We start from the raw sequence: 27211 nt of genomic DNA, 5'->3' as shown, positions 1-27211 counted from the left end.
TTTTAGACGAATACAACATAATCCATAAGGTGATCTCCAATTCACAACTCCTTTTGAACTATAAATTAATAACTTATATGGTTTCAATACTCGAGTCCCAATGAATTTTGATGCATTGTTCTTTAAAGACATGACAGTGAAACATGTACCTTTATAAATTCGACATATGTATACATTAATTGAAAAAACTCTCCCCTAGAGTTGAAGTAAAACTCGTAACACCATACATAATAATATAATAATATGAAAAAAAAGGTTTTTCAAAAAAAAAATGAAAAAATTAGTAAAACTACCAATTATCATAATATTGACCTAAACATTTTGAATCACTCTCCAGATCACGGGACACGGGGTAGTACCAACTCAAGAAAATAACCGCAATATATATATATATATATATATATATATCACTAAAAAAAGATTTTTCTTAACTTTTTTTTTTTTTTTGTCTCATTTTGCATGAAAAAGCCCGCCAGGAGAATTCTCCACGTGCCAGATAAAACAATCATTTATTATAATACACTGGACCAAACTCCTAAGTTTGACGACAAGACTATTTCGGTCATTTCCGCCGACCATCCCCCTTCAGCCTTCGCCACCTTCTCCTCCGCTTCTTCCAAGTCTAACCAACCACCTTCTACTCCTACTATGAACTAACTTGAGATTTAAAAAAAAAAAAAAAAAACAGAGAAAAAAAAAAAGAAAAAAAGAGAAAAGAAAAGGCCTTCACTTTCTTGTTGCCACGTAGACCTCCTCCTCAGATTGCCACGTCACCACAGTGCACCCCATAAAATGTACGGACGTGCCGCTGAATATATAAGCCCCGCCTCAAGAAAGCCCCTCCCATGTGAAAACCCAAAGCCTTCATTCATTTCTCTCTCTTTCTCTTCTATTTGCCGAAAGAACTTTCAGCCGAAAAAAAAATCAATATTTCCCGATACAATCTGATACATGGTGATGGCCGCAGCAACCGATCGAGCTACTCATGCTGCTTTGGTGGGGCCATCGCCGGCGACAATGGTGTCGGTGCCGATGACGATGCCGACTCCGGTGACGGTGATGCCGGATGCTTTCGCCAAGGAGGCGATGCTCGCTTGGTATCGCGGAGAGTTCGCGGCTTCCAACGCGATCATTGACGCTCTCTGCGGCCACCTGAGGCAATTCCCCGGCGGCAATGAAATCTACAAGGGCGTCTTCGAGGCGATACACCGGCGTAGGGTGAACTGGATTCCGGTCCTCCAGATGCAGAAATACCACACCATTGCTGACGTCACTATGGAGCTTTGTCGTGTTGCGCCGGCGAGGGTGTCGGAAGAGGAGCGTGTAGAACAGAAGTGTGGTGGTTATAAGGTCGCCGGTGAAGCAGAGAAAAAGAGCAACAAGGGAGTGAATCTGTGTTTGGAGGAAGAGAAAGTTGTGGAAAGTGATGAAAATGGATATCCAGATAACGAGGAGGCTGTGGAAGAAAACGATTCGCTGAACAGTGAGATCACTGATACAGGTAAGTATGGATTTTATTTCTTTTTTTTTTTCAAGATATTCTGAAATTTGATTGAAAAAGGCCTGATCTTGATATGGTGAAATTTAATTGTGGGAATAGGATCGTTGACTGTAATTAGTTTGGAAGTTTCCGATTTTCTTTTTTCTTTTCTCTTCTGGTTTGATTGAATGTTTCTCTGCAGTTTGTAAATTTCCGACTATGATCAATGTGAACTGTGAAGTGATGTGATTATAGCAGAAAAATTACTTAAATTTTTATTTATCAGTTCTGATTCAGAAACATTGAAAGGAAAGCAAAGGTCTTTAGACTCTGGTTTGGTTTAAAAGCTTTTTTCTGTTTGGTTCCCGAGAATTTTCAGTTAGAAATTAATTTTGTTTTAGTTCTCCCAAACAATAAACAGTAAATGAAGATATCTTTTCAAATACCAGATCCAAGATTCAACTCCCCATTTTCCAATCTTCTTCCACTTTGAATTCAACATTAGATCATAACCTGTATTTTTTCCTTAATTAAAAAAATCTTAACCATGAGTTTTCAGTTGATATTATATATTTTCCCGAGATTCAAAAAGTGATATGAGAGGAGGCTTTGAAAAGTTCGATGCAAGCGGAGGAAAGGCTTCGCTGCAGCCGGCATTACAGTTAGTTTCGGGAGAAGCAAATACCCCAATTGCCATCAGCATGATGCAATGCTTTGCTAAGTCGTCAAGTCGCTTTCCTTATAGGCGGCGCTCAATCAGAGCCGTCCATCAACAACCCACGTCACATGGGGCTCGATCAGGCGTGGGGCGTTTTGTAGGCCGTAGGGTGCTAATAACAATGCTTTTAGCTTTATATTTATTTTTTATTATATAATAATATTTGTGACCGGAGGAGAAACGGGCTCGTCTGACCCGGTGACCGAGTTACCGGGTCAACTCCCTAGTCCTTTGGTGGATGGGGGATCCAATGAAGATGGACAAAAAAAAAAAGGTTTATTATTATTATTTTGATATTTCTACAATACATCTGAAAAATACAGCAAATAGTCTTAGAAGACGTTTGATTCATGTATTAGAATTATATAATTAAAATTATTTTTAATTTATGTGTATTTTTTGTGAGAGAAAACACTGTAACGAACTATGAATCATGATTCAAATTCTAATTTGAATCCTCCAACTAAACATCTCATAATTATGTTTTCTAATTGTCTATTATAAATTATTTGTTCTTTAAATTTTTACTTTGAATAGGATGTATGATTTGATTTAACAATTAGACATGTGGTATGAGATACTTATTTATTTTTTTATTTTTTTGTATTTTAAATAAATTATTTTAATGAACATTTAATTTATAAATTTAAAATTATATTTAAAATTATTTTAAATTTACGTATATTTTTTATACTAAACACAGATGATGAGATTGTACGCAGTTGGGTAGAGAAATGGGCTTTTGTTTGTTTTTTCGGTTTTGGCGTCGTTCCTTTTCGGTCGGGCAGTTTGGGTTTTTTCCCGTGTGGTGGTGGTCAGTGGGCAGTGACAGCTTTGCTTTGTTGAAGATGGACACCACACATGCTTCCTGCTTGTCCCCACACTAGTGGACTTACATTTCGAAACAAGAAGTTAAAAAAATATATATAAAATAGGAATTCCCAATGCTTGAATTTCAATGTTGTGAATTTGACACATCAAAATTAATCAAATGCATAATTAAATTAATCAATTGACAGTTATTTTTGTTTTGTTTTGTTTTTTGTTTTTTTTTGGTTTGTTTGGTGGGCAGGTTCTCAGGAAGTGCAGGCTAAATCGGAAAATGATGAGATATGCTCCAATCATAAAGAGTGCGAGGCACGTCCGGACCTGATCAAACTGACGAAAGGCTTCTCAACAAAAGAGAACGTCAAAGGGCATATGGCGAGTTTTTTATTTTATTTTTTATTTTTTTTTGTCATTTAAATTAATTTTATATGGCGCGTGGAAGAAATGAGGTTCTGTTCACTTCACCAATTCGAATTTTGCTACAGTAAAAAATTTTCAGAAACAATCACATTTAACTTTTTTACTATAGTAAAAAACTATCACGTAAAATCTAATCTTAACTCGAATTAGCGAACTAAACGGGCTCACGCTACTTGAGTACTTGTTATTGACACTTCGTTTTTTTTTTTTTTTTCAGGTGAATGTTGTGAAAGGAATGAAGTTGTTTGAGAATATCTTCACGGAGTCGGAGCTTTGCAAATTGATTGACTTCGTTAATGAATTCAGAACTGCTGGCCAGAATGGAGAATTGTCAGGTGAATTTGTTGGCTACATGTAAATTTTTTTCTTCTTTTTTGTTTTTGTTTTGTTTATCAAAGTACAGCTTCCATATGCTGCATTGCATAATGTAACATCATGAAATCTTAAATTGTTTTACCAATTTTATGCCTTGTAAGTGCAAGTTGCTAGTTTTTTTTTTTTTTTTTAATCACTATCTAATCAAACATAATTGAACAAATACAGGGGATACGTTTATATTATTCAATCAGCAGATGAAGGGAAACAAGAGAGAGCTGCTTCAGTTTGGGATTCCAATTTTTGGACAGATTAAAGAGGAAGGTGACAATCAAACAAGTAAGACTCATTTTCTAATATCTAGAGATAAGATCAAGAGGACTTTTTCATATTGGAAATTCTTTTGTTTTAGCAATGTAGTAGCCACTTTTTTATTTGACTTGTGTATTTGTAGGCAACATAGAACCAATTCCAGCCCTTCTTGAAAATGTCATTAACCACCTTATATTGTGGAAACTCATTCCGGAGTACAAAAGGCCGAATGGTTGCATCATCAACTTTTTCGATGAGGTATTCTACATTTTTGGTTTGTGTCAATGTTCACTGATCTGATCTTTTAGCTTTTTCATTAATTTGTACTGTTGTACAGAAATGAAAGTGAAATTACTTTTGTTGTTTTCATTTTTTTTTTTAAGGATGAACATTCGCATCCATTCCAAAAACCACCCCATTTGGAGCAACCCATCTCTACTTTGCTCCTCTCTGAATCAACTATGGCTATTGGGCGTAGCCTTGTGAGTGATAATGATGGAAACTACAAGGGCCCTCTTATGCTCTCACTTAAGGGGGGGTATGCTCTCCAATTTTTTTAAAGTTCTAACAACATTTGTCTTTTCCAAAATCTGATTCTTATTTCAGAAATTCTTTGTTGCATAACCAACTTCTCATGATTTTTTACAGGTCCCTTTTAGTCATGAGGGGTCACAGCTGTGACATTGCTAGGCATGTCATGTGTGCGTCTCCTAACAAAAGGGTCAGCATTTCGTTCTTCAAAGTTCGACTAGAATCAAACCAATGCCAAGCACCAACGAGTCCTACCTCGGCTAGTGCCATGACGGTATGGCAACCAAGCGCATATGGAATGCCAAATGGTGTTGGCTTCGAGTCCTCCATGGATCTGATGCCCGAGTGGGGAGTCCTCCGTGCTCCGGTTGTCATGCTGGCCCCGGTGCGCCCAATGGTGTTGAGTCCTCACAAAAATCCTTGCAATGGAAATGGAACTGGAGTTTTCTTACCTTGGAATATGGGTTCACGGAAACCACAAAAACATCTTCCACCACGGGCACAGAGAGGACGACTTCTTTCATTGCCATCCTCGCCCGAGGCTCACGGGGATGATAAGTCGACTACTTCCGAAAAAATCAATAATGTCGATGGAAAGTCGGTGTGAAGAAACGGTTGGTGGCGGCCCTGGGTCCAATACAATTATGTGATCAGCAGAGGCATCATTTAGTACTTATTCTCGAAGAGTTAGTGTTGTACAAACAAAGAGAGCCCAGGTGCTATTTAAGAGTCCTTTTGTTTATTTTTTTTGCTTGTTTGTTTGTTTTTTTCTCCTTAAGCAAGTTTAGTTCTAGTGATGGTCATTACACCTTTTGTTGGATGTCTATCACTGTAGGGCTTCGAAAGTTGTCGACTCTTGAGCTTCAAGTTTGGGAAATGTAAATTATATAGCTCAATTGTAGTAGGGAAGAATTTTGTCTTTGGTTTCATATTAATCTTTTTCCATAAGACAGTTTTTTTTTCTTTTTTCTTTTTTCCTGGACATGATAATTTTCCTAGTTTTGCCCAGCGTATCTGAATATTCATTAGTAAATCGGCCACACCCTCAACTGATTTGAATTCTAGATGTACTTTTCTGTATCGTAAGAGCAAAACACATCAACGAAAAGGAAATCAGGCTTGTTGTGAGAATCTAATCTTTTTCATATTGTATTTACATTGTAGTGAGAGAAAATGTTAAGTGGGTAGAAAGTGCTTGCTGTAAATTGATTGCAGACATTCATGAATGTGATCTACAAATCAGAAAACACTCGAATCAATGGACAACGGCGGTATCAATGACGAAAGGCAGGTCTAGGATATTTTGTTCTCTTCGCATTTAATATGCATCAGAGTTATCTGTTACATGCCTATCTTGATTTTGAAATAATGCACCCAAAAAAAAAAAAAAAAAAACAAAGGACAATTAATCTGCATGACAATGCTATGCTCTACATTTGGATGTATTTACATTTTTACAAGAAGACTATGAAACAGAGACAAAAACATTGATTATTGAATAAAATTCTGAATGCTGTAGTAAAGAATGGTATTATGGTATTGAGTTGTTCAGGTTTTATTCTAAACAAAATGATGAAATAATTGGACAACAATCTAAGAAAACCAAGACTATCACATACTGAAACTTGCAAGTAATGAATTATTAATATGCATAGAAGGACAGGGATAATTTATCCTCTTTGAGAATTTTCTTCTACACTTGGATACATCTATATTCCTTGAAGAAGGCCATCAAACGGAAATATATCTTTGAATAATTACGAAACCTTTGACAAACATTGGAATCATGCTTTTGGGTAGTTGAAGTTTTAATTCAACTGAAATGATCTCAATTCCAAGCATGAAAACTTACCCCACCACAGGTTGAAACTTGCAAGTACTGAATTATCAACGGTTGCAAATAATATAATCCTAGTCAAAAGAAAAAAATTGACACGAAACTTTGGTAACCCTTTGACTGTTCTTCGTCTTGTGTGTCCAAAAAAAAAATGAAGAAGATGAAGAACAGCCTCAGAAAACTCTAAAGTACAGACATTCATATGTGGAGAAATTTGACTGATATTACAAACAATACCACCTGTCCAAATAACTAGCACACTGAAGTCTATCAAGTTTTTTCTTGAAACAGAATAACAACCTTCTTTCCTTGAAAACTGAATAACAACTAGATCAAATGTCACGTTTCTTAGAGTTCCCTGTCTTCCAAGCAACTTTTCTTCTCTAAGTTTGTAGTCCTTGCTTCACTTTAGTCATGTCATATAATTGGTGTTTTCAAGACCACTAGAAAAGCAATCAAAAGTGGGGTCTATCTCCTGGGATACGTATTCATTCAGGCTTTTGTTTCTTCGGGAGCTAGCTGCATGGATTTTCGCAACGAAGATTTGATGTCAAAAGTTGGTTCTTGGATTCTCTCATCTGTCAATCATCATAAGATGTTTCTGAACGTTTTTGTTTATCCTTGAATCTATAGTATAAATATCAATATCTTCTGAAGTAATTCCTTTAAACGAATTACACGGGCGCATTACTGACCATATATGATTAGGATTCTTTGGGGTTACTTCACGATCTTTCCAAAATATGTTAAAAGCAGACATTTTCTGCTTATATGGGCCTATGTAGATATTCTCTCTGTCCTTTATGATTTTTCTGAATAGGAACTGTGATTACCCTTTGAATTTAGTCCGGAGGATATGAAGTTGACCATCATGTTCACTATCTATTAGAGAAGCACTCTCAAAAAGCTGACAAATAATGTCTTCAACTATAATTTGATCGCCCTACTCTATTACCAGCTTAAAAGATAAAAGGGCCAGAAACAGTTAGAAAGAGTGAGGCTTTAGTGAAATTATTGGACATTAAAGTATAAAAATCAAGAACATCTCAGGTTGAAACTTGCAAGCGATGAATTATTGATGCATAAAAGAACAAGGATAGTTGATGATAATTGATCTAAATGAGAATGTTCTGTATTTGGATACAAGTCTTAAAAGAAAACCAAAAAAACGGAAATCTATTATTGAATAATTACGAAACCTTTGGTAAAGAATGTAATTATGCTTTTTGGTCATTGAAGTTTTAGTCCAAATGAAATGATTCGATATTGAAGCATGAAAACTTAAAGACTACCTCGTGTTGAAACTTGAAAGTAATGAATTCTTAATGGTGTTGCAAATAATAAAATCACATGCCGGAAACAAATCAATGCAAAAATCTGCACATGAATAGTGAGCAATAACAACAAAGAAAAACAGAGAAACGTCATCAATGACAGAGTTTCTTTTAACTTCACAAATTGACATTACATGATCACAGAAACATATTTGCATTTGAATCAACTGATGCAAGAAAAAGAAAAGAAAAGAAGAAGACCCTCCAACCGTATTATACTCCATTACATAAAAACAACTGTGGAGGGAAGTTTAACTGAGACCAGTACACTTAAAAATAAAAACTTAACCGTTCAATAAAGTTTCAACCTTTAGTTGGTTTATCGTCATCATCATCTTCAATATCCCAACTCAAATCCGCCTCTTCTTCCACAGCACTAAGCCGCTTCCTTAGCTCTGCTCTGTTCGGACTTCCACTATGAGTCACCTTCTTTTCATCAATACTACTAAGATCCTCAATCTCATCCCATCCAAGGTCTTCCTCTTCAGGGACAGGCACTGAATCTGTGACATCACTATCCTTAGAAGATTCACCAGGCTCTACCTTCCCCTCTGAAGCCACTTTCTCGTCAGATTTCAATACCGATTTTTTCTCAGAATCTCCTTCCAAATTCCTCTCCTGTTTAGAATTTTCCCCATCATTCCCTTTGTTGTTCTCATTATCATCCATATTAGAATTCTTCTTCCCCTTCTCATCAACACCTAGAGAACTTTCACCTCGCAATTCCTCCGCGGAATTCACTTCCTTCACAATCTTCTTCTCGGAGTCATTGCTCTGCAATTCCTCTTTTGTAACTTTACCACCTTCACTTCCCAATTCCGCATTCTTCGCGGGAATCGGTTTCGACTTCGTATTGCCCTCCTCCTCCTCTTCTTCTTCATCATCTTCTTCTTCATCATCGACGTCCCAACTCAACTCCTCCTCTTCCTCCCTCGAAATCGCCCTCTTCACAAGATTGGCTCTCAAGTCCTCAGCTTGCCTAAGCTTATGAATCTTATAGAAATATCTAGACCAGAAAGTTTGGTGATCAACACTATCGGGAACAACCTTCTTGTAGATACTCTCAATTGCCCCATTTTCCTCAATTAATCCCTCAATTTCTTCCATCTTTTCCTCCAAAACAAACCCTAATATCCACATATTATAATCATCCAAATCTTCAGGTTCTTCGCAATAAGTACTCGCATCAGCCTGAATTGCGCGAACCTGAGCGTCAAATCTACAATACCGTTTCGAGTTCAAGCTCTGTTTTTGACTATTGTTGTTGCTATCAGAAGAATCAGATTCAAGATCGTCAGCAAGAATTGCATCCTTACCTTGAGATATGATCTGAGCCGTACCTTTCACGACGGTGTTCCCAAACTCATCAATGGCGTGCCCTACCGTCCCCAACGACCCCTGAACCACCTCGATCTCCTTCTTCAGCCCCGAACTGAACTCCTGAAGATCGCGCCGGTAGGTCTCGATAACCGACTCGGATTTCGTCGCTAGGGTTTTAACCAGGCCGCCGAAGCTCCACGCACCGCCGGCGCCGGAATCGGGATCTAGGGCTTCGCGCTCATCCTTGTTCGGCGGATAGTCGGGAGATTCGGAGTTCGGAGGATCTGGATCTTCGGAGAAAACGGACTTGAAGAAATTCATGGAAGATCTAGAATTGATCGGAAACTGTGGAATCTAACTGACGAATGGATTGAAAGGATAGAGAGATTTTAGAAAGAAGTTTTCGTGTAGATTTACACAGTAAATTGGTGGTGCACTTGGGGCGCAGTGCGCATCAGTCGGGTGAATCGTCAAAATCCGGTCTTATTAAGGTGAACGGGTTGGGCGAATTAAGCTGAACCGGGTTTTATTGGGTCCCCAAACTTTGAATATCGTTTTACTTTACTCCCCGAGCTGCATTTTTTTTTAATATAAATTACACCATAAATTTTGATTATTTTAGCAGTTTTAGTTCCAGCTATTAAAATTGATGAAGAATTTTTAAATTTGGATAGAAACAATCGTATTTGGTAGGGTTGTTCGTCGAGTAAAAACCGGCAATTTTTTGTCGGTTTGGTGACCAAACTGACGATTTCAATTTTTTAAAACTGCGCACTGAAACCAAACCGCACAAAGAATAATCGGTTCGGTTAACTGAACTTCGATTTCCAATCGGTTTTCTGTCTGTTTTCAATTTTAGTAATTAAGAAGATAGCTATCAGTTAATCATCAGGTTACGAATTTTTAAATTTGGATAGAAACAATCGTATTTGGTAGGGTTGTTCGTCAGGTAAAAACCGGCAATTTTTTGTCGGTTTGGTGACTAAACTGACGATTTCAGTTTTTTAAAACCGCGCACCGAAACCAAACCGCACAAAGAATAATCGGTTCGGTTAACTGAACTTCGATTTCCAATCGGTTTTCTGTCTGTTTTCAATTTTGGTAATTAAGAAGATAGCCATCAGTTAATCATCAGGTTATCAACATTAAAGAAAGAGAAAAAGGAGCATAATTTTAGGTTTCAAGTTTCAACCTTAAAGTACAGGTATCTACCATGTCAAATACACAAAAGAAAAGCACGTAAAACCGAATTGGAAGGAATTAGAGTAAGAGATGTGAGAGAAAATCCTATGTTGTCTAAGAGAGAGTTTTGATGCTTCTGTAAAGAGTGGTAGTGGCTGGTTAGAGCGAAAATCCTACCTTGTCCAAGAGAGTTTTTTTTAGCAGCTGCTTCTAAAAAAAAATGTCACAACTACAAACCTAAAACTCAACACATACAAAAGTCAGAAAAAAACTAAATCTGAAAAAAAAAAACTAACCTAGTGGGCTGGTGGCTTATGGAGACTCGGCGCGACAGGGAGGTGGCAGTCCTGCGGAGTTCACTTGGAGGGTGATGGCGGAGGGAGATGACGGAGGATTGAGGTGAGGGAGGGGAGATGGTGGCGGTGGCCTAGGGTTTTTTGGTTGAGGAAATTTGAGAAACTGAGAACGAAAGTTTAACTAAGTACTGAGAAAGTTTCTCTTTCTCTGATAGCATAGAAGGGGCAGGGGAAAAAATAAAAACTTCAGTCGTTCTACTTCTCGTCTAGTCCACCAAAAAAATAATAAAATAATAAAAATAATTTCGGCTTGGTTCGGTTTAAAATTGAACCTTAAGATCATAACCAAAACCGAACCGCCATTAAGGCAGTTTGATTTGGTTAACCAAACCGAAATTCTTCGATTTCACGTGGTGCCGCCTTTTCAATTTTTACGTGGTCGTTTTTTGTCATTTTTAGTTTTACGATTTTTCTGTACAATCCTAGTATTGAAAGTTGAAAAACAATTATTTTACATACAAAATTTTCTAGTTTGTAAGTGTGTTTTAACAAATAACAACAATGAATAGAATATTTTGCGTTTAGTATAATTATTTTTTTATAAAACTTTCAATAATTATATGATAAAAATGCAATTATCTCTTAAATTTCATTAATGTTTCATTGATGTTAGCCTCAATTCAATAACTAAAACTGCCAAAAACTTAAAGTTTAAAGAGTAATCTGTCAAGAAAAAAAAAAAGGTTTTGTAAATTTCCTGCCAACTTTCGCGTTTGTGTTTAAAGAAAAGAAACATAATATATTCGTAAATAAAAAAAATTCTACTACATTCTTTAGTTTGAATCGTTAAATATGTAATAGTTTCAGTTAAATGACATTCTATATTAGATTATGTTGATTTTATACATTTTTTTGTACTTTGATAAGATTTTAAATAAAATAAGTGCTACTTTTAAGAAATATACTATTTACATAGAAAATTCAAACCTAATTTTGATATAAAACTAGTAAGGATATATAACTAGACTTCAAAAATGATAACTGCCACCAAAATTCATTGGGAAGCAATTGAGTTTGTTTAGGGTCCGTTTGAAAGGTATTATCAAATCATGATTATTAATTTTAAAGTTTGAAATTCAAATTTTTTGTGAGAGAAAAACACAGTAGTTAAATTAATGATTTGAGTTTGAGTATACGAAACAAATTGTGCCTTAAAAGTAGGGGTGACAATTCGTGTCACGTGTCGTGTTTTGATCATTTTTTTTAAAATTTACAGTCAATCCGAACACGACCCGTGACACGAAATTTTTTAAAAACCGCAACACGAACACGACACGACCACTTTACGAGTTGACACGACACGACCTGAAAATGACCCGTGACACGAAATTGACCCGTGAATCCGAAATTGACACGAAAATTGTATACTTTTATTTAGTTTTTTACATATTATAAATAACTTAAAATTCATAACACTCTAAATTATAATAACATCCATTGAAATTAAGCAAATAATAGTATAAGATTTTGAGTATAACTATCATGATATCACAAGTTCATAATAAAATTTAAAATATTAATGAGAAATATATGTATTTTTTTGTTTTTTACGAGTTTCGTGTCATGTTCGGGTTAGGCGGATCCAACCCGAAATTGACACGTATTTTTCGTGTCAATTTCAGGTCGACCCAATTCTGACCCGAACCTCTTTTTTCTCAACCCTAACCCACAGAATTCGTATCGCTTTCGAGTCGTATTATCGTGTCGTGACTCATATTGTCAACCCTACTTAAAAGTCTAGTAATAGAGATCATGCGGAAGGTTTCTGTTTTAAAGAAAACATATAGCATCTTGCTTAGCCTTTGATCGGCAGAATGGGGAAGTTTGCGTAGTATATTGCTACGTGTGCAACAGAGAAAAGCTGCTAATTTCCATGGCATCAAAGCTCTTTTTGTCGATTTATTATTTATGCAATCTGCATCGGTTACCTGCATAGGCAAGTTATAGTTCTTATTTATTTATTTATTTATTTGGTAGCTTCTTAAGTTGGTCCAAAGAATATTAGGTGCCTAATTAATTATTGCTTTTAGATGTCATGCCTAATGTAGCCTAAAGATCCACAGTCCACTGGCCCAAATCTATAGAAAGACGGCTTCATGGCTTGTTTCCTTGTGGTGTCATTAGTTATAATCTTCCCCGCTGATGAACTGTTTAGGAATCTAATTACTTGAAGCAAATTCAAATTCTAGTTCTCTCACCGAAGCCGTCGTATCAAATACATTACTACTTGGAAAATATAATTCAGATTTTTTTTAGGGGACAATAATATTCTGATCTTAAAGACCCACTTTTGCTTTTCTCACATAATCTATCTTGGAGATTACAATAGAAAAAGAATTTTTTCCATCAAAGTCACATTAATTCTCCTTCCCCCTTTTTATTACCCTACATCACAAGTATGGAATAATACAAATGCAACAATACCCTGTTTAAAAGAACGCCACATAAATCCAAATGTTTGGTTTTGGACAATCAAAAGCCATAATATTTCTCTTGTTGTTCTTATTATCACTCCAAAATAGTTAACAAAAATGCAAGAGAATAAGAGCAAACTTTTGTTGCCACTTAAGATTTGCCAAAGGCTCCTTAGCTTCATTGTCAACAACCTCATCCCAAGAGGGCTCAAGCGAGTGACCACTTACCATTCCCTGCATCAGGCCTCAACGACAGTTCCCATGGTCGCAGCCAAGCTAAACGACAACGAATGCAATTCGGGTTTCAAAGTTCAAGTCCACTACATCAAAAACGACAACTTTTCATCAAACGACAAACTTCAGGAACATGAAGAGGAAAACTCAGTTCAGGCCCAGACAAAAGAGGAGAAGCCCATTTTGACGATCACGGCCCCAGAGAGCGTCCCAACAAAAGTGCTTAGTGTTAGAGACGTAGAAGAGGAAGAGAGAATTAGAAAGATGAAAGGGAAGAGCATAATTAGCACCGAAGAGATGACATTACCAAGTCCTTCTTTGAGGAAGAGACAGGTGAGGCCACTTTTTGATGTTGCGGTTAATATTAATGAGAAATCTGATGCGTTTATCCGTACTAGGAAGGAAGCCATGAGAAGGAACTACATGTTCGAGACCAAAACATTTTAGTATTTGCACTACTAAACCATGTTTTAAGATTTCTAATGTTTCATCAATAAGTGAAGTAGTTGGAATGTATAAAAAGTTCAAAGTTAAAGCAGTTTGATGGAAACAAGATTAATACAATAAAGTTCAGAACCCTTTTTTTTCTCATGTGATTCTTAGAATTCATCATAATGACTTCTTAGCTTGATTTCGCTTGTCATTGCATCTAGATCTTGTTTTTCACTTTTTATGTTTTAATGCATAATTATGTTATTGTATATGTGCGACGATGCAATAAGCCAAGACCTAAAAGAATGAACTTCTATGTAAAGAATGAATGATTATGTATTCTGAGGGGCAATAGTATGTCATTCTTTCAGGTTACGAGCACATTTGATGTTCTAATTCAGAATTCACAAGTTAATTATGGACGCACACTATTTAGGAACAATTATGTAACAAATTATTTAGAATATAAATAGTTGTTTTAGCTAAAGGAACGTGAAAACTCAGGTAAGAGGATCTTCTGGTGGTCAGTAACTACTATATTCTACACAAGGGGCACCATCTATCCTCTAGCGGTTGATGTTCATATCAATTAGTCAACAAAACAACTCTTACAAATTAATCTTCCCTCCATTGTTTAAACTCCCCCATTTTTCATAACCATCATCTCTCCAATTAATTAATCCTCCACATTCCTTTCCTCTTTTGAAGCTCATTTTTAATCCATCTTTTTTTTTTAAAATTTATTAAATGGTATAAAATGTGGAAAGCAACCATTTAATCCAACCAACCTCCATTTCTCATTCTTCAAAAGAAACGGGTGAAGAAACACGATACAAAATCATAGGGGGCCCACAAATGATCAACAGAGCAGGGCCTCCTAGAGTCCAGCCTCAACCAGGGCTTCCCTTTCCTACTCCAGTGGAGCAGGCTTATTGGGCCTGGATGCAAACTCCTACACAGGCCCTCCAGATTGTCACCTCCAAGCCCATGTTGGTTCCAGCTGTGATCCACTCCCTTTTATCTTCCCAGCCAATACAAGCAAAAATGGCGGCAAAGACCCCAAATCGTAGAAGCAAAAATGGCGGCAACCACTACTCCATCCTCTGCGTAAACTCTCCTTCCCTCCATTTCTCCACGTCCACCACCATAACTCCCGTGTTGAGGTAGCAAGGTTTTCTTCCCCCGAAAGTCCTCGCCGTCGCCGGATCCGACCAGAACTGGTCGGAGAAGTACTTCGTGAAGTTCGCATGGCAGTACTCCGGCGCCGCCAGGACCTTTCCTTCCAGATCGACGGTCCAGAGCTTCGCGACGTCGTTGACGACCACGAGATCGGAGTGCAGGTAGATTACGCGGTTCACCTCCGCCGGGATCATCTCCGGGAGATAGATCCTTGCGTACTTGAGCGGTTGATCTAGGGCTTTTGCAGACGGACCTCGAGATCTTGCTGCGGACGCGGCTCGAGTCGAAGCGCTAGAGGTCGAATTTGAGGCCGGGGAAGGTGGATCTGACGCCGGAGAAGACTGCGGGCTCGAATTTCGACCAGAGGAAGTGGAACTCGACGTTCTCCTGGCAGGCGGAGTGTTGGAGGACGGGGGACACGGCGGCGACGGTGTCTCGGAGGTAGTTGGAGTCGAGAGTCATGGCGATGTGGATCCGCCCGCGGTCGCAGGAGTCGCCGTTTCGGAATGCCGGGGCTTCTCGGAAGACGGGAGCGTCGGTGGAGGGTTTGTGGTAAACGACGCCGTGTCGGACGGCCACGACGGCGGCGGCGGAGGGGAGGAGGAGAGACAGGAGGCCGAGGAAGAGGGAGATAGGAGGAGCTGGAGGGCAGCTCCGAATGGCCATCCTGCGGAGATTGGTGTGGAGGAGGAAGAGAGGGAAGCCATTGCTAGAATGATTAAGAGAAGGTTTAGGAAGAGGTTAGAAACTAATGATGGAAGAAAGGAGGTTGGTGGGATTGTGAGGAAGGGATAATTATTCGGAAGTTTTTGTATAATTGTTTGTTTTTTTCCCCTCCCATATTCATTTTTGTTGAGCTAATGATAATACTTATTAAAGCAATTTTTTTTTTTGAAATTATCTAAGCAATATTTGTTCGTTTGATTTTTCCTTATTTTTTTGGTCGTCTTGGAAGGGAATAATTCAGTTTTTTTTTTAATGGAAATAATTGAGCTTTTTGGCTCATATAAAAAGATTTTTACCAATTATTTAAAACAAAGGATTTTTACCAATTAGTGAGTGTTTTTTTAAATATGGAAATGATCAAGGGTTTGAACTATACTGTAATTTTGTGTCTAAACTTGCGCATAGCAAAGAAAACATGCGTTGCCTTTTGTTTTTTTATTCATATTGTCTCATCTGCTTAATTTCTTATGGAGTGTTTGGTATGAGAATTCGTACTATAGTTTGAATCATAATTTGTGATTTATTATAGTATTTTCTTTCAAAAAATACACGTAAATTAAAAATAATTTTAAATTATTATTTTAAATTTATGAACCAAACGTCCTCTTAAAATAGTGACGGAAAGTTATAAGAAAGTAATATTTCTCTTCCTTTATTGCCAAAAACAAACTTTTTCTTCGTTTATTTTTAGAATCATAATGTTATTGTTAAAAACAGTAGATCAATAACTAGGATATAGAATTTGTTCCGTAAATAAATGAGTTTTAACGTAAAAGTAACATAAAAATAATTATTATCTTTTATATATTTTTAATTTTTTTTACTGTCTCTCGCTCTCTCTTTTTTTTTTTTTTTTTTTTTTTTTTTAAATACATGATGGGACTTCCCGTCCCACAAGAGTCCAACAAAGTGCAGGCTTACTAACCACCATGTGGGCTTTGTGCTATTTCGGAAGTCCATAAATAACAATTTTCAAAAAAAGAAAAAAAAAAAAAAGAAAAAGAGTTCCAAGAGGCGAGAACTCAAAGGCTGGGGTTTAGGGCTTTTCTTTCCTTCTCTCATCCCTCTACACAGAAGAGTGAAATGGAGAGAGGGATGAGAGGGACACAGCTTTCCTTGAACCAGACCCAGAAGGTTCGGTTACAGAGAGCTCTCGAACAGCTCGAATCTCTGTCTTCCAAAGTCAATTCCAATGCCTCCGTAACAGTCGCTGATTCCATCCCCGTCAACTACGAAGATGGCGTCCTCAAGTACATTTTTCCCCTCTCTCTCTCTCTCTCTCTCAAATTCTTGAAATTTCGAATCTTGAATTGGATTTTCTCCGTTTCGTTTCTTGTTTGATCATGTTTTTGTTTTCAGTAAAATCACTTTTGTTTTGCCTGCAAAAATCATCTCTGAGTAACTATGTTGTGGCTGAACTCAGAGGACACGGAACCTCAGAGCTCAACGGCGAAGTTGTCGCGACGGTTTGCGGCGTCGTCGAGCGAGTGAACAAGCTGGTCTACGTCCGTGCTTTGCGCGCCAGGTACAAGCCAGAGGTCGGAGATATCATAGTTGGGCGTGTCGTTGTGGTAAACTCAAAAGCCCCATCTTTCCATCTAATTCTCTCTCTCATTGTGCATTCTTTATTTAGGATGTTTTAGTAACTGAATATTTCATTATTTCATTTTCATTTGGGAATCTTATTATTATTATTATTGTTATTATTTTTCATGTTATTGTATCTAATAAGAATTTGCAAAGATCGTATCAATCTCTGCATAGCAAGACATATATCTTTATTTATTTATTTATTTTTCTAATTTGGTTAGTTTCTATTCAGGTTGCTCCCAAGCGTTGGAGAATAGAGATAAATTATAGCCAGGATGCAGTTTTGATGCTTTCTTCAATGAACTTACCTGATGGTATCCAGGTATTATGTGTTAGCTTAAACTCATGGCAGGCAAAGTAACGGGCTTTCTGTTATAAAACATTGAGAATCTTTTCCATTGTGGTGGTTTTGATCAGATATGGTAGTTATTATTATCTTTCTGATTTATTGTTTATACTAAAGCTTTTAAGGTGTGTGCCCACATGGGTTCTTACTTCTTACTGGACACTAATTTTGAATGTAATTGAAATTTATAAGATTTATAGCAAAACGAAAAAAAAAAAGATTGAAATTTGTAAATTCATTTTTTTACCCAATATCTCACTCCAGGAATCAAAGGATAAAACATGTTACTGATATTGTCAATTGGACATCAGTTTTTTCATTGTGATCATTTACGCAAATGAACCCATTTGGATGAAGTGAGAGAAAGTTATTTCTTCTTAACTGTGTAGTTTGATGAGCTACACTTGTTGCCCTAGTCTTAATGCAATAAACTGAGTCCTTATTTAAACTCCATGTTTAATTGCTAGAGGCGCCGAACTGCTCTAGATGAACTCAACATGCGCAGCATTTTTGAAGAGAATGATGTTATTTGCGTAAGTTTGTTTTGCTATCATCCATTTCGGGCTTAATTGAAAACCTTTACTTCTTAATTACTAATTAGTAGGGGGACTAAAGGTAGAAAAAGATCGAGTTTATTGAGAATTCGTTTTAACATCTAGGCTTTGTTTTTTTTTTGTTTTTTTTTTTGGTCTCAGGCTGAAGTTCGCGGCTTTCAACATGATGGTTTACATCTCCAAGCAAGAAGCCAAAAGTATGGAAAGGTCTGTCTCATTCATTTTCTCATCCATTTTTCTAATTACCATTTAAAAACTGAAAAGAAAGGAAATGTTTAGCTAGCCTTAAATAAAAAAGTTTAAGAACACTAGAACGGCCAAAATGTAAAATTTGGCGTGTTATTCTCACTTCTGTTAACTTCCCTAATTGTTTTTGGAGCGCCTGACCATACTAGTGCATTTTCTTGTGGTTGACTTCCTTTTATCGTCTTGGTTAGAATTTGAATTCTGCTTCATTTATCTTACACGAGTCTGCTCTTCTCTAGCTTAAGTTCCATAGTACGACTTAGGCCTTACATATTGTCACTATTATGGTGTTAAATATGACATTGCAACCTACATTTTTGTTCCTATCGTTGTTGTTCTTATTGGTATCATACGTGCATCTACGGAAGTTTTACTATGTATATCCCGCATTACAGCTTAAAAGGGGTCAAATGCTCACAATCCCTCCTTATCTAGTGAAGAGACGGAAGCAACATTTCCATCATTTAGAACAGTTTGGGATCGATTTGATACTTGGCTGTAATGGATTCATCTGGGTTGGTGAACATGTCGAAGCCACAGATGATATGTTGGAAGAACAAGTGAACAAGACTGAACAACAAATCACCAAATCTGATAGAAATTCGGCTAGTCTGGAAGAACAAGAACAGAGTTCCATCCCATTAGAAACAAGACAGAGCCTATGCAGAACGGCAAATGCAGTTCGCGTGTTGTCTACTTTGGGCTTCATTGTTACTATAGAAGTGATACTAGAGACGGTAAACTTGAGTAGTTCTTTGAATCTTGACGTTCATGAAATGCTTGGTTCAGAGTTTTGTGTTTTGGTTGCTGAGAAAGAGGCTGAACGGAGAACCTTGAACAAAAAGAAGAGATGATGAGATGGGAACGTTTTGGCATCCCGATTGCAAACCAAGTTTTTGTTTTTGTTTTTTGTTTTTTGTTTTTTGTTTTTTGGGTTTAGCTAACTAACTTTATTATATTAGAAAGGTGTTTTTTGTTTTTTGTTTTTTTGTTTTGTTTTTTTTTTAACTTACCTCTATGACAGCTAAATTGCAAATGAAATCGCATTATTTGGTTTGTAGTTTATTTGCTAAATTGTAGACATGCGTTGCACGGTCTGTAAAACAGTAATTAAGAATAAATCATGAAACTAGCAAACAATGCACGAAATGGAGGGGAAAAGAGTGAAAACGTTTTCTTAAAGTTTTCTTTGCCAAGTTAATACGTGCATTAACATGCTCCCAGTTCTGCTGTCTTACTTTCTGGTTCTGGGTATGCTTGCAAGGAGTCTTAACCACTTCCGCTCAAATCCTACTAAATCATTTAGAATATTTTGAAATGCTTTTTAGTTGATTTTTTCATACTCTAATGCTTGCACCTATATGTGATTAGTTAGATACCAATTGAGACATCGGAAATTAGATAGATGGTGTTAATCTGTTTTGGAATTGTATGTGATATGTGTGTTTTGTTTTGGGAAAGAATATAAAACATCTACTCCCATTTAATAACTGTCACAACCAAACCAAATTATGCAGTAGAAGAATAGTTGCTCCAATTGCCCAATAGAAAAAGAAAAAGAAAAAGAACTCTCACATTTTATTATTTGGCATGGAAATAGGTTTAGTTGAAGAAAATTCCAGAATAAATGCAATCCAAGGTTTTCTTTGAAATTGTACAATTTCTGTCAAGGTATAACTGTGAAATCAATATTTTCCAGTGTTTTGGAGTCCCTCACAAGAGGCGTCTCAATGTTATAGTTCATCCTTTTGGGGTGGTGGTTGGAGGCATTGTTCATCCCAATAATATGGAAACTTCAGTTTTGACGCAGTGTGAGGCATAAACCAGTCAGCATATATAAACCTGAAAGCGAGTGCAAGTAGACAATTTACATATCCCTCAGTAATCATAAATTAAAATAAAAATAGAAACAGAAATGAAGCATGGAAGTAAAGCATTGCAAAAGCTATTGAATTTCTCAAACATGGTCATAGGGGAGAAAAATAATCAGTTAATCCACCTCTACGGGACTCCCCACCCCGATATCCTCGCAGAAATATCCGGAGATTGAGGCACACTATCATAACTGCCCAAGAAATCACACTTTCTGGGGATGTCTTTCTTGATCGATGATAACCAAAATCTTTTCTATATCAGTAAATTTGGGGCTCCAAGTAACATTCTAAATGCATTAAAGATGTTTGATGGTGGTGGAACACTCGAATCATGATCTCCAACCAACAAGGAATACGGATACAGTTTAAATATTAATGCATAAGATGGAGGAGAATGAAAGAAGTTGAATAACTTACACTTTGACTGGAGGGCGAGAAATCATAACAAGTACTTGCAAATCCTCGCGTTCATCAGTATTTGCGATCTGAAACAGCCATTCAAAAGTCATGAACTAAGAATAAGAATTGTCGACTTCAATACAGAAAAAAGACCTAATTTTGCAGAATTAAACAAGTCTGTTCTGTGTAACCTGTATTGATTAACTACGCATTTCCACCTTCCTTTTATACCATTTGTTTTTTATGCTTTAAGACATAAAAAGATTATGCGTCTCTTTACCTGGTGAGCATCATTAACAGGTACGTTAAATGTGCTATTCGGAAAAATAGAGAACTCTTGTGGGTTTCCAGGGTACTTCATGTGTGAACTTGGCGCAAGATAGAGAGTGCCACTTCCCTTCAGGACAACAAACACTTCTTCGCAGGAATGCCTATGGATTGGCGTTCGGGATCCTGGAGCATATGTTTGAAGCCACACTTCAACCTGTGAAACACCCCAATGTTCTACATTACAATGCTGGAATTGTCTGTTGTACAACTTTCAAAGAATGGAAAAATTGTCCATTGGGGAAAATTCCAAGCAAATGGCAAGCCTAAGAGAAAAAGAATAAACTGGATGAAAAATACCCTTTAAAGTAGTGAATTGCAAATCACATTCACATAATATCACAATCGACTTTCAGTATAAAAACTTAGAACCATAAGTTTATTATCCACATAATTGGGTTATCCCAGAAACTCTTGGCTCCATGCATTTAGCACTTGTTATAGTCAAAAGATCAAAATAGAAGAATAAATTCTTGTCCAGTATACCTCTTTCATCCCATGCAAGACTGAACCTGCTACAGTACTATGGGACAAACCTCCTCTTCCATAGTTATCCTGTGGAATCTCACTGATATTCCTGACCAGTGGTAATCCTGTACTAATTAATGTAAATTAGAGGTCAAAATTTGTATAAACAGCTTGGAAAACTCAAGAAGCACCTGGAAAAGATGGATTAATTTGTGAAAGAATTTTTGGGCCTATAAAAAGTAAGTTCAATTTCCATAAGACTAAACCAGAATCACGAATGAATGAAAACAAAAAAACCGAACAAAGTGAGAATATTATAAATCAAATAAACAAGAATCCGAAACAAAAAAAAAAAAGTATTCCAAAATGTACTGCCTGTGGTTCTAGGCTTCTAGTTCTAGAGAAAGCAGTGTTTCATAGAGAAATCCAGTTAAAGCAAAAATTCACGAGAAACAAATAGCACAAGAGAGCTCAATTGGTGAAGAACCAAACAACTGCATCCCTTTAAATTACGAAGAAATTAAAGAGATGAAAAATTAGAGCAAGAAATCTTGCGTAAAACAAGAAAATCTTACCATTAATGGAACACTGGGAAGCTTCAGAGATTATTATTGCAGAGAATGAGAGAGAGCCAAGGATAAACAAGTGGAACAGCAAACGGTCAGCCATCTTCTCACTTACTCCTCTCTAATGGTGTTTTCTTCTTTCGCGGTTTTCTTGTGTTACCTTGCTTGAGAAATACACATTTTCTGGAGATTCCAGAAACTACTAGTCGTCTGCTCGGATTTATGACTTTTATGTGATACCAATAAAGTCCTCATCGAATTCTTAGAATTCCCCGCCTACTCTTCTTTGGGGCTCGTTTAGTTCGCTGATTTTTGAACTCATTTATTTCGCTGATTCGAGTTGATATGTGACTTTATGTGAGAACTTTTTATTATAATAAAAAAGTTAGATGTGACTGTTTCTAAGAATTTTTTACTACAATAAAACTTGAATCAGTGAAATGAACGGGACATGGTTACTCCTTAAACCTTAAACGTTATGACTTATGACAATTTGACACTAAAACTTTTAAAATTATTATCAGCCTCATAAATTTTAAGTCATTCTCAATTTATCCTTTGAACTTTAAAAATTTCATCCCTTAAATTTTAAATTGTTTTCACTTAATCTTTTTTATTGTAATTTTTATTAAAAACATATAAAAAAAAAGAATAACACGGGTCTTTTTGTTTAAATTTATGTTAAAAAATAGATATAAACTACATGACCACACATAACCTCCTTTTTTTTCCGTTTGATTTTACTATTAAAATTCATTGAGACTTATAATATTTTGCATTTGATCTAACATTGTAGATAAAATTTTCAATTATTATGCAATATAAATATGTCTATTTTTGTGAAATTTCAAAAATTCTTTGTTAATTTGAATGCCAATAATCTTTCTAATTTTCCACTTCTGAATTTTTTTAATTGCAGTTTCCTTTATGTGGATTGTTTTAAATGAATGTTGGTGCAAACTTAAATATGGTTGAACTTTGTTATTATCACTATTGTCAACTTTATACTTTGGTTTCTTATTTTTTTAATGCAAAAGACATTTCATTAATCAATAAACTATGAAGTTCACAGAAAACTCAATATAAAAAACTTGATACAATAAATCAGGCCTCGTTCACTTTACTGATTCAAGTTTAAAATTCGAGTTTTGCTACAGTAAAAAGTTCTCAGAAACAGCCACATCTAACTTTTTTGCTACAGTAAAAAGCTCTCACATAAAATCACATCTCAACTCGAATTACAAACTCAAATCAGTGAAGTGAACGGGGCCAAAATTGATAGATCCGTTGGTATCTTAATATAAGGATCCAAGGTCTGATAATAGACACAAATTGATGCACTTCTCTTAACTAGTTACTTCGTAATAAATATAATAATAGAAAAAGCAGTAGTTTTTCTTTTTCTTGAAAATTAAGAAAGGAATGTTGACTTTGCGTTGTTGCCTTCAAAATAAATTAAAAACTTGAGCAATAAAGATAAAAAATATTATTAAAGAGATATGAAAAGAAACATAAAGGGACACAAAAGTCGGTTCCTTTGGAAACAAGGTGTATTAACCCCTAATTTTGCAATCAACTGGATTTCCTAGGAATTTACGATTGATACACATCACCCGTCATGCAGCCACTCCTCTGGAATTTGAATGCAGCCATTCATCTTCATGAACTAGGATATATCTTTATCTTGTGTATAAGGCAAGCAATGCTTCATTGCTAAAACAAATTCAAAACTTGCTTCACCTTGGCAGTAAGGCCAGTGTGTAGGAAAGTTATGGGTTTCTTGATCTTAATGTTGGATTCCTAGTCTTCTCTTTGTAGCCAACCGAGCTGTGAAACATCATATTCTTCATCAGAACGAGCACACACAATTAAGACAGAAAATCTATAATCCAATTTCGCATGAGTCAAGCAATATTACTTAGCTTTCAACCGAAAAAAGAAAAAAAAGGTAATATTACTTGGCATACCTTCCACGCATACATTCCAAAGAAGGCTACAGTATCTGCGGACCAAACCACGGCAAAGGACTTCACAAAGAATGGGATTATTATGTTGAGCAGTGGAATGATAAGGAAGAGATAGTTAAGAGCCTCCTTCTCATTTTTCGAGCAATCTCGCGCTCGTAATGACGGAATCGCTGCAAACAAGAAAGATTAAATAGTTGGTAAGATCCAGTTCTACACTGTAAGCAACCATAGAGCTTGTGCAAATGAGTAGTACTAGGAACCTCATATTTTATACCAACTTATGTGATAGTGAGTTGTCATTGTTTTATCCGTAGATACAATCTCCTATCACTAATAGACGTAGTAATCTGTAAAACATCTACTAATAAAAGAATGACAACAACACAAAAAAGTTGAGAGTCATCAATGCAATCCATTATGCATTTTCCACTTCATCATCTAAATTTTCAACCATAGAGCTTGTGCAAATGAGTAGTACTAGGAACCTCATATTTTATACCAACTTATGTGATAGTGAGTTATCATTGTTTTATCCGTAGATACAATCTCCTATCACTAATAGACGTAGCAATCTGTAAAACATTTACTAATAAAAGAATGACAACAACACAAAAAAGTTGAGAGTCATCAATGCAATCCATTATGCATTTTCCACTTCATCATCATTTTCCACTTCATCATCTAAATTTTCAAGTCGGTTGTTACTTCAATTGGTACAAAAATTTATACCCTCTTTACAAATTAAAACATGGCGTCCTCAAGTGCTAATAGACTGACCATGCTCTTCAGTTTCATGAAAAACTTGTCCTTGAATAAGTCAGATAACTTACTGAACATCCAGATGGACCACATGCCCATTAGTCTCCAGATGTCTGGTTCGTTTGATGGGAATAAGAGATTAAAAGACAAAACACCACCTAACACCAGGGAAGCATAGCCTTGAACTTCAAAAACAGTGTATAAAGTAGTTCCAGGTACAGCAGGATTCTTGGTAGCTGTGGAAGCCCTTGGTGCAAACGTTGCAGCAGTTTTTTGAACAACCTGTGTTTGAAATACAATTATGCACATATTTATTTATGGTTCGGTGTGAGATCAGCTAAATTAAGCTACGCTCATCATTTATAATCCACGGCTCTCTCAATTAGAGCACTAACTACTTCAAAGGCCAAAGACGCTTTTAATCGCTCCGCTGGGACGATATGGTCGAGAGCTTGTCCAGTACCTTTATTTAATGCATAAAGAGTGATTAGGCGGGGACGGGATTCGAACCTGCTTGAAGATCCCAACTATCCAATTTTCTACATCTTTTTGACTTAGTCGTGCAATTAGTCATTCCAAGAGGAAGTCTCCCTTAGCTAGGGATCTACCATATCTAGTTAAAATTTAAGCTGGTGAAATGCTACCTTCATACAACTGACCAGGGCAATCCCGACTCATCGAATGCTTATTGGGATACCATTATCAGACATAATTATATAACAATAAAAAACACTACTAGTCTCATATTCACAGGAAACCCAAGTAACTTTACCATCTATTCTTATAACAGAAAATGTCTGAAACTCCTAAAAAAAAAAGCACAAAATTGAAATTTCAGGATTAACCCAGTAGAGGAATACAAATAAGAGAACCAACCTTTTTAAGGTCTTTGTCAAGTGGAGCGGCAGAAGCTGATGAAGTACTGGAGAGCTTGCTCGCTTCTTTGGGTTGTTCTTGTTTTAGTTCCTCTGTGCTTGGTTCTTCCAGAGCTTGTGTGTCTACTTCGTTGGAATTGGCATATACTCTGAGTCTGAGACTTCTTCTGCTCTGAAAGGGAAGAGTTTGGGATGAGAAGTTTCTGAGTCTTGAAGTGGTGGTGGTGGCGAAACGAAATCTTGGAATCTGGTGGTTGCAGAAAGACGTAGAGGGCAAGGTGTTCATGTTGTGAGATTTTTAATTTTCTGGTTGGATTTAGTTTTTCCAACGGCAGTTCAAGAAAAGAGAGACGATGAGAGTTGGATAAGAAACTTGAGGCAGCCAAGTGGGCACAGGGCACTGCTCAGACATGAGACAACATTTGCGAGCAGAGAGAGAGAGAGAATAAAATTAAAAGCATACGTTCTGCCCCATTAAAAACAATGGGAATAGTCATTTTTTTTGCCGTTATGCCACCATAATGGATTAACCGTAAAATATTGTGAATGTTAATTAGTTGGAACAATACTAGGATCACAAACTCTATCAACTTTTGTACCAATTTCTAAATTGTCATTTTTTTATAAGTACAATTATTAATGTGACGATATTTTAAACACATATTAAATAAAAAATGACATTTTTAAAATGTGTACAAACACTGAGATTAAAAGAGTCTAAATTTGTTTTTCTAATTTTTTTATTTTAGTGACTATCTTTCTATTAATTATTTATGCTGTATCATTTCTATTTAAGAATCTGACCACGTAAATAAGAACAAAATATTAAAGATACTTAAATAAATCACAATATATTAAAATTTAATTAAAAAGACAACCATTAAAATAAAAAAATAAGATAATAGATCAAGATGTTAGTGACGTGGAGAACCCAAGTGATCACTGTCTAACGGTTCCGCAAGTTGTCGTTTACCCTTCATTGCCGTTGACGTCGTTTCCATCCGATGACGTTTTTCTTTTCTTCTGTTTTTGTCGTCTTGTTTTCCCAATTCGTTGTCGTCTTCCTTTTTGTATTACTTTTGTAATTTTTTATAATTTGTATTTCTTCCCTCCCTGTCATTTCCATTGTGAATATATCTATATCTTTAATATATATCCTTTTTATTGTCCTTTCCCATCTTCCTTCTTGTTTTCTATGAGGTCGTTTCTACTTATAATTGTCGATTTCACCTTGGTTGATAGTTGTCACTTTTCTTTCATGTACTTATTAGTACTTTCATGGCAAGTCATTAGTTGTTTACTTCTTTTCTAACCAATTTATTATTTAATAGTTTATGAGAATTTTTTGGTGTTTTTTTAAGAACATCAGTGTTTTTTATTTAACAATGGTGAATTTATATTATTTTTTTAATTTAAGTTGATTTTTCATCAGATTTAATACAAATTAAGAAAAGAAAGTCGATTAATTTATTGTAAGTATTATTTTCGTAATTTTTCTTTTTCGGTAATTAAATGGAAACGACAAAATAATAATAAAACAACAAACAGCGTAGAAATAACGTCCGCCAGCCAAACTCTGTAGATTAGAAGGCAAGGCTATTGTCGTTTTTTAATGAAGAGTA

General features: G+C 36.1%; 5 protein-coding genes and 1 pseudogene across 5 annotated transcripts; 2 read left to right on the top strand and 4 right to left on the bottom strand.

The window, feature by feature from the left end:
- Positions 1 to 570: 570 nt before the first annotated feature.
- On the top strand, positions 571 to 5641 carry LOC21407731. Its single transcript, XM_024161597.1, has 7 exons — positions 571 to 1501; positions 3271 to 3401; positions 3664 to 3781; positions 3990 to 4100; positions 4216 to 4331; positions 4457 to 4611; positions 4722 to 5641. Exons 1-7 carry the CDS (start codon positions 952 to 954, stop codon positions 5209 to 5211), a joined length of 1671 nt encoding a protein of 556 aa, XP_024017365.1. The 5' UTR covers positions 571 to 951; the 3' UTR covers positions 5212 to 5641.
- Positions 5642 to 7868: 2227 nt separating this feature from the next.
- Positions 7869 to 9561, bottom strand: LOC21407730 (BSD domain-containing protein 1). The gene has a single exon (XM_010092045.2). It carries the CDS (start codon positions 9414 to 9416, stop codon positions 8079 to 8081), a length of 1338 nt encoding a protein of 445 aa, XP_010090347.1. The 5' UTR covers positions 9417 to 9561; the 3' UTR covers positions 7869 to 8078.
- Positions 9562 to 14517: 4956 nt separating this feature from the next.
- Positions 14518 to 15766, bottom strand: LOC112090401 (annotated as a pseudogene).
- Positions 15767 to 16608: 842 nt separating this feature from the next.
- LOC21407727 (exosome complex component RRP4 homolog) lies at positions 16609 to 19505 on the top strand. The gene is made up of 6 exons (XM_010092042.2): positions 16609 to 16868; positions 17042 to 17189; positions 17441 to 17530; positions 18022 to 18087; positions 18250 to 18315; positions 18750 to 19505. Exons 1-6 carry the CDS (start codon positions 16702 to 16704, stop codon positions 19206 to 19208), a joined length of 996 nt encoding a protein of 331 aa, XP_010090344.1. The 5' UTR covers positions 16609 to 16701; the 3' UTR covers positions 19209 to 19505.
- Positions 19506 to 19766: 261 nt separating this feature from the next.
- Positions 19767 to 22168, bottom strand: LOC21407726 (auxin-binding protein T85). The gene is made up of 5 exons (XM_010092041.2): positions 21998 to 22168; positions 21441 to 21547; positions 20908 to 21111; positions 20646 to 20713; positions 19767 to 20196 (listed from the first exon to the last, which is right to left on the bottom strand). Exons 1-5 carry the CDS (start codon positions 22089 to 22091, stop codon positions 20088 to 20090), a joined length of 582 nt encoding a protein of 193 aa, XP_010090343.1. The 5' UTR covers positions 22092 to 22168; the 3' UTR covers positions 19767 to 20087.
- Positions 22169 to 23451: 1283 nt separating this feature from the next.
- LOC21407725 lies at positions 23452 to 26015 on the bottom strand. Its single transcript, XM_010092040.2, has 4 exons — positions 25591 to 26015; positions 24786 to 24996; positions 23956 to 24125; positions 23452 to 23815 (listed from the first exon to the last, which is right to left on the bottom strand). The coding sequence occupies exons 1-4, from the start codon at positions 25873 to 25875 to the stop codon at positions 23789 to 23791; spliced, it is 693 nt and encodes a 230-aa protein (XP_010090342.1). The 5' UTR covers positions 25876 to 26015; the 3' UTR covers positions 23452 to 23788.
- Between the last annotated feature and the right edge of the window lie 1196 nt (positions 26016 to 27211).

The sequence above is a fragment of the Morus notabilis genome, unplaced genomic scaffold (genome assembly GCF_000414095.1).
Source record: "Morus notabilis unplaced genomic scaffold, ASM41409v2 Scaffold137, whole genome shotgun sequence".
In the NCBI taxonomy this organism is placed as follows: Eukaryota; Viridiplantae; Streptophyta; class Magnoliopsida; order Rosales; family Moraceae; genus Morus; species Morus notabilis.
The sequence above is the reverse complement of the archived record's forward strand: the minus strand, read 5'-3'. Positions and strand labels throughout refer to the sequence as shown.

Excerpts from the sequence above, each read along its gene's own strand:
- LOC21407727 (XM_010092042.2), top strand. The coding sequence starts at position 16,702 with ATGGAGAGAGGGATGAGAGGGACACAGCTTTCCTTGAACCAGACCCAG. Across the intron at positions 16,869-17,041 it reads TACGAAGATGGCGTCCTCAA|AGGACACGGAACCTCAGAGC; the intron begins GTACATTTTTCC and ends GGCTGAACTCAG. Across the intron at positions 18,316-18,749 it reads GAAGCCAAAAGTATGGAAAG|CTTAAAAGGGGTCAAATGCT; the intron begins GTCTGTCTCATT and ends CCCGCATTACAG.
- LOC21407726 (XM_010092041.2), bottom strand. The coding sequence starts at position 22,091 with ATGGCTGACCGTTTGCTGTTCCACTTGTTTATCCTTGGCTCTCTCTCA. Across the intron at positions 21,548-21,997 it reads TTCCCAGTGTTCCATTAATG|GATTACCACTGGTCAGGAAT; the intron begins GTAAGATTTTCT and ends TAATTAGTACAG. Across the intron at positions 20,714-20,907 it reads CTGTTAATGATGCTCACCAG|ATCGCAAATACTGATGAACG; the intron begins GTAAAGAGACGC and ends TGGCTGTTTCAG.
- LOC21407731 (XM_024161597.1), top strand. The coding sequence starts at position 952 with ATGGTGATGGCCGCAGCAACCGATCGAGCTACTCATGCTGCTTTGGTG. Across the intron at positions 3,782-3,989 it reads CCAGAATGGAGAATTGTCAG|GGGATACGTTTATATTATTC; the intron begins GTGAATTTGTTG and ends GAACAAATACAG. Across the intron at positions 4,101-4,215 it reads GGAAGGTGACAATCAAACAA|GCAACATAGAACCAATTCCA; the intron begins GTAAGACTCATT and ends GTGTATTTGTAG.
- LOC21407725 (XM_010092040.2), bottom strand. The coding sequence starts at position 25,875 with ATGAACACCTTGCCCTCTACGTCTTTCTGCAACCACCAGATTCCAAGA. Across the intron at positions 24,126-24,785 it reads GTGGTCCATCTGGATGTTCA|CGATTCCGTCATTACGAGCG; the intron begins GTAAGTTATCTG and ends TCTTGTTTGCAG. Across the intron at positions 23,816-23,955 it reads TTGGAATGTATGCGTGGAAG|CTCGGTTGGCTACAAAGAGA; the intron begins GTATGCCAAGTA and ends GATGTTTCACAG.
- LOC21407730 (XM_010092045.2), bottom strand. The coding sequence starts at position 9,416 with ATGAATTTCTTCAAGTCCGTTTTCTCCGAAGATCCAGATCCTCCGAAC.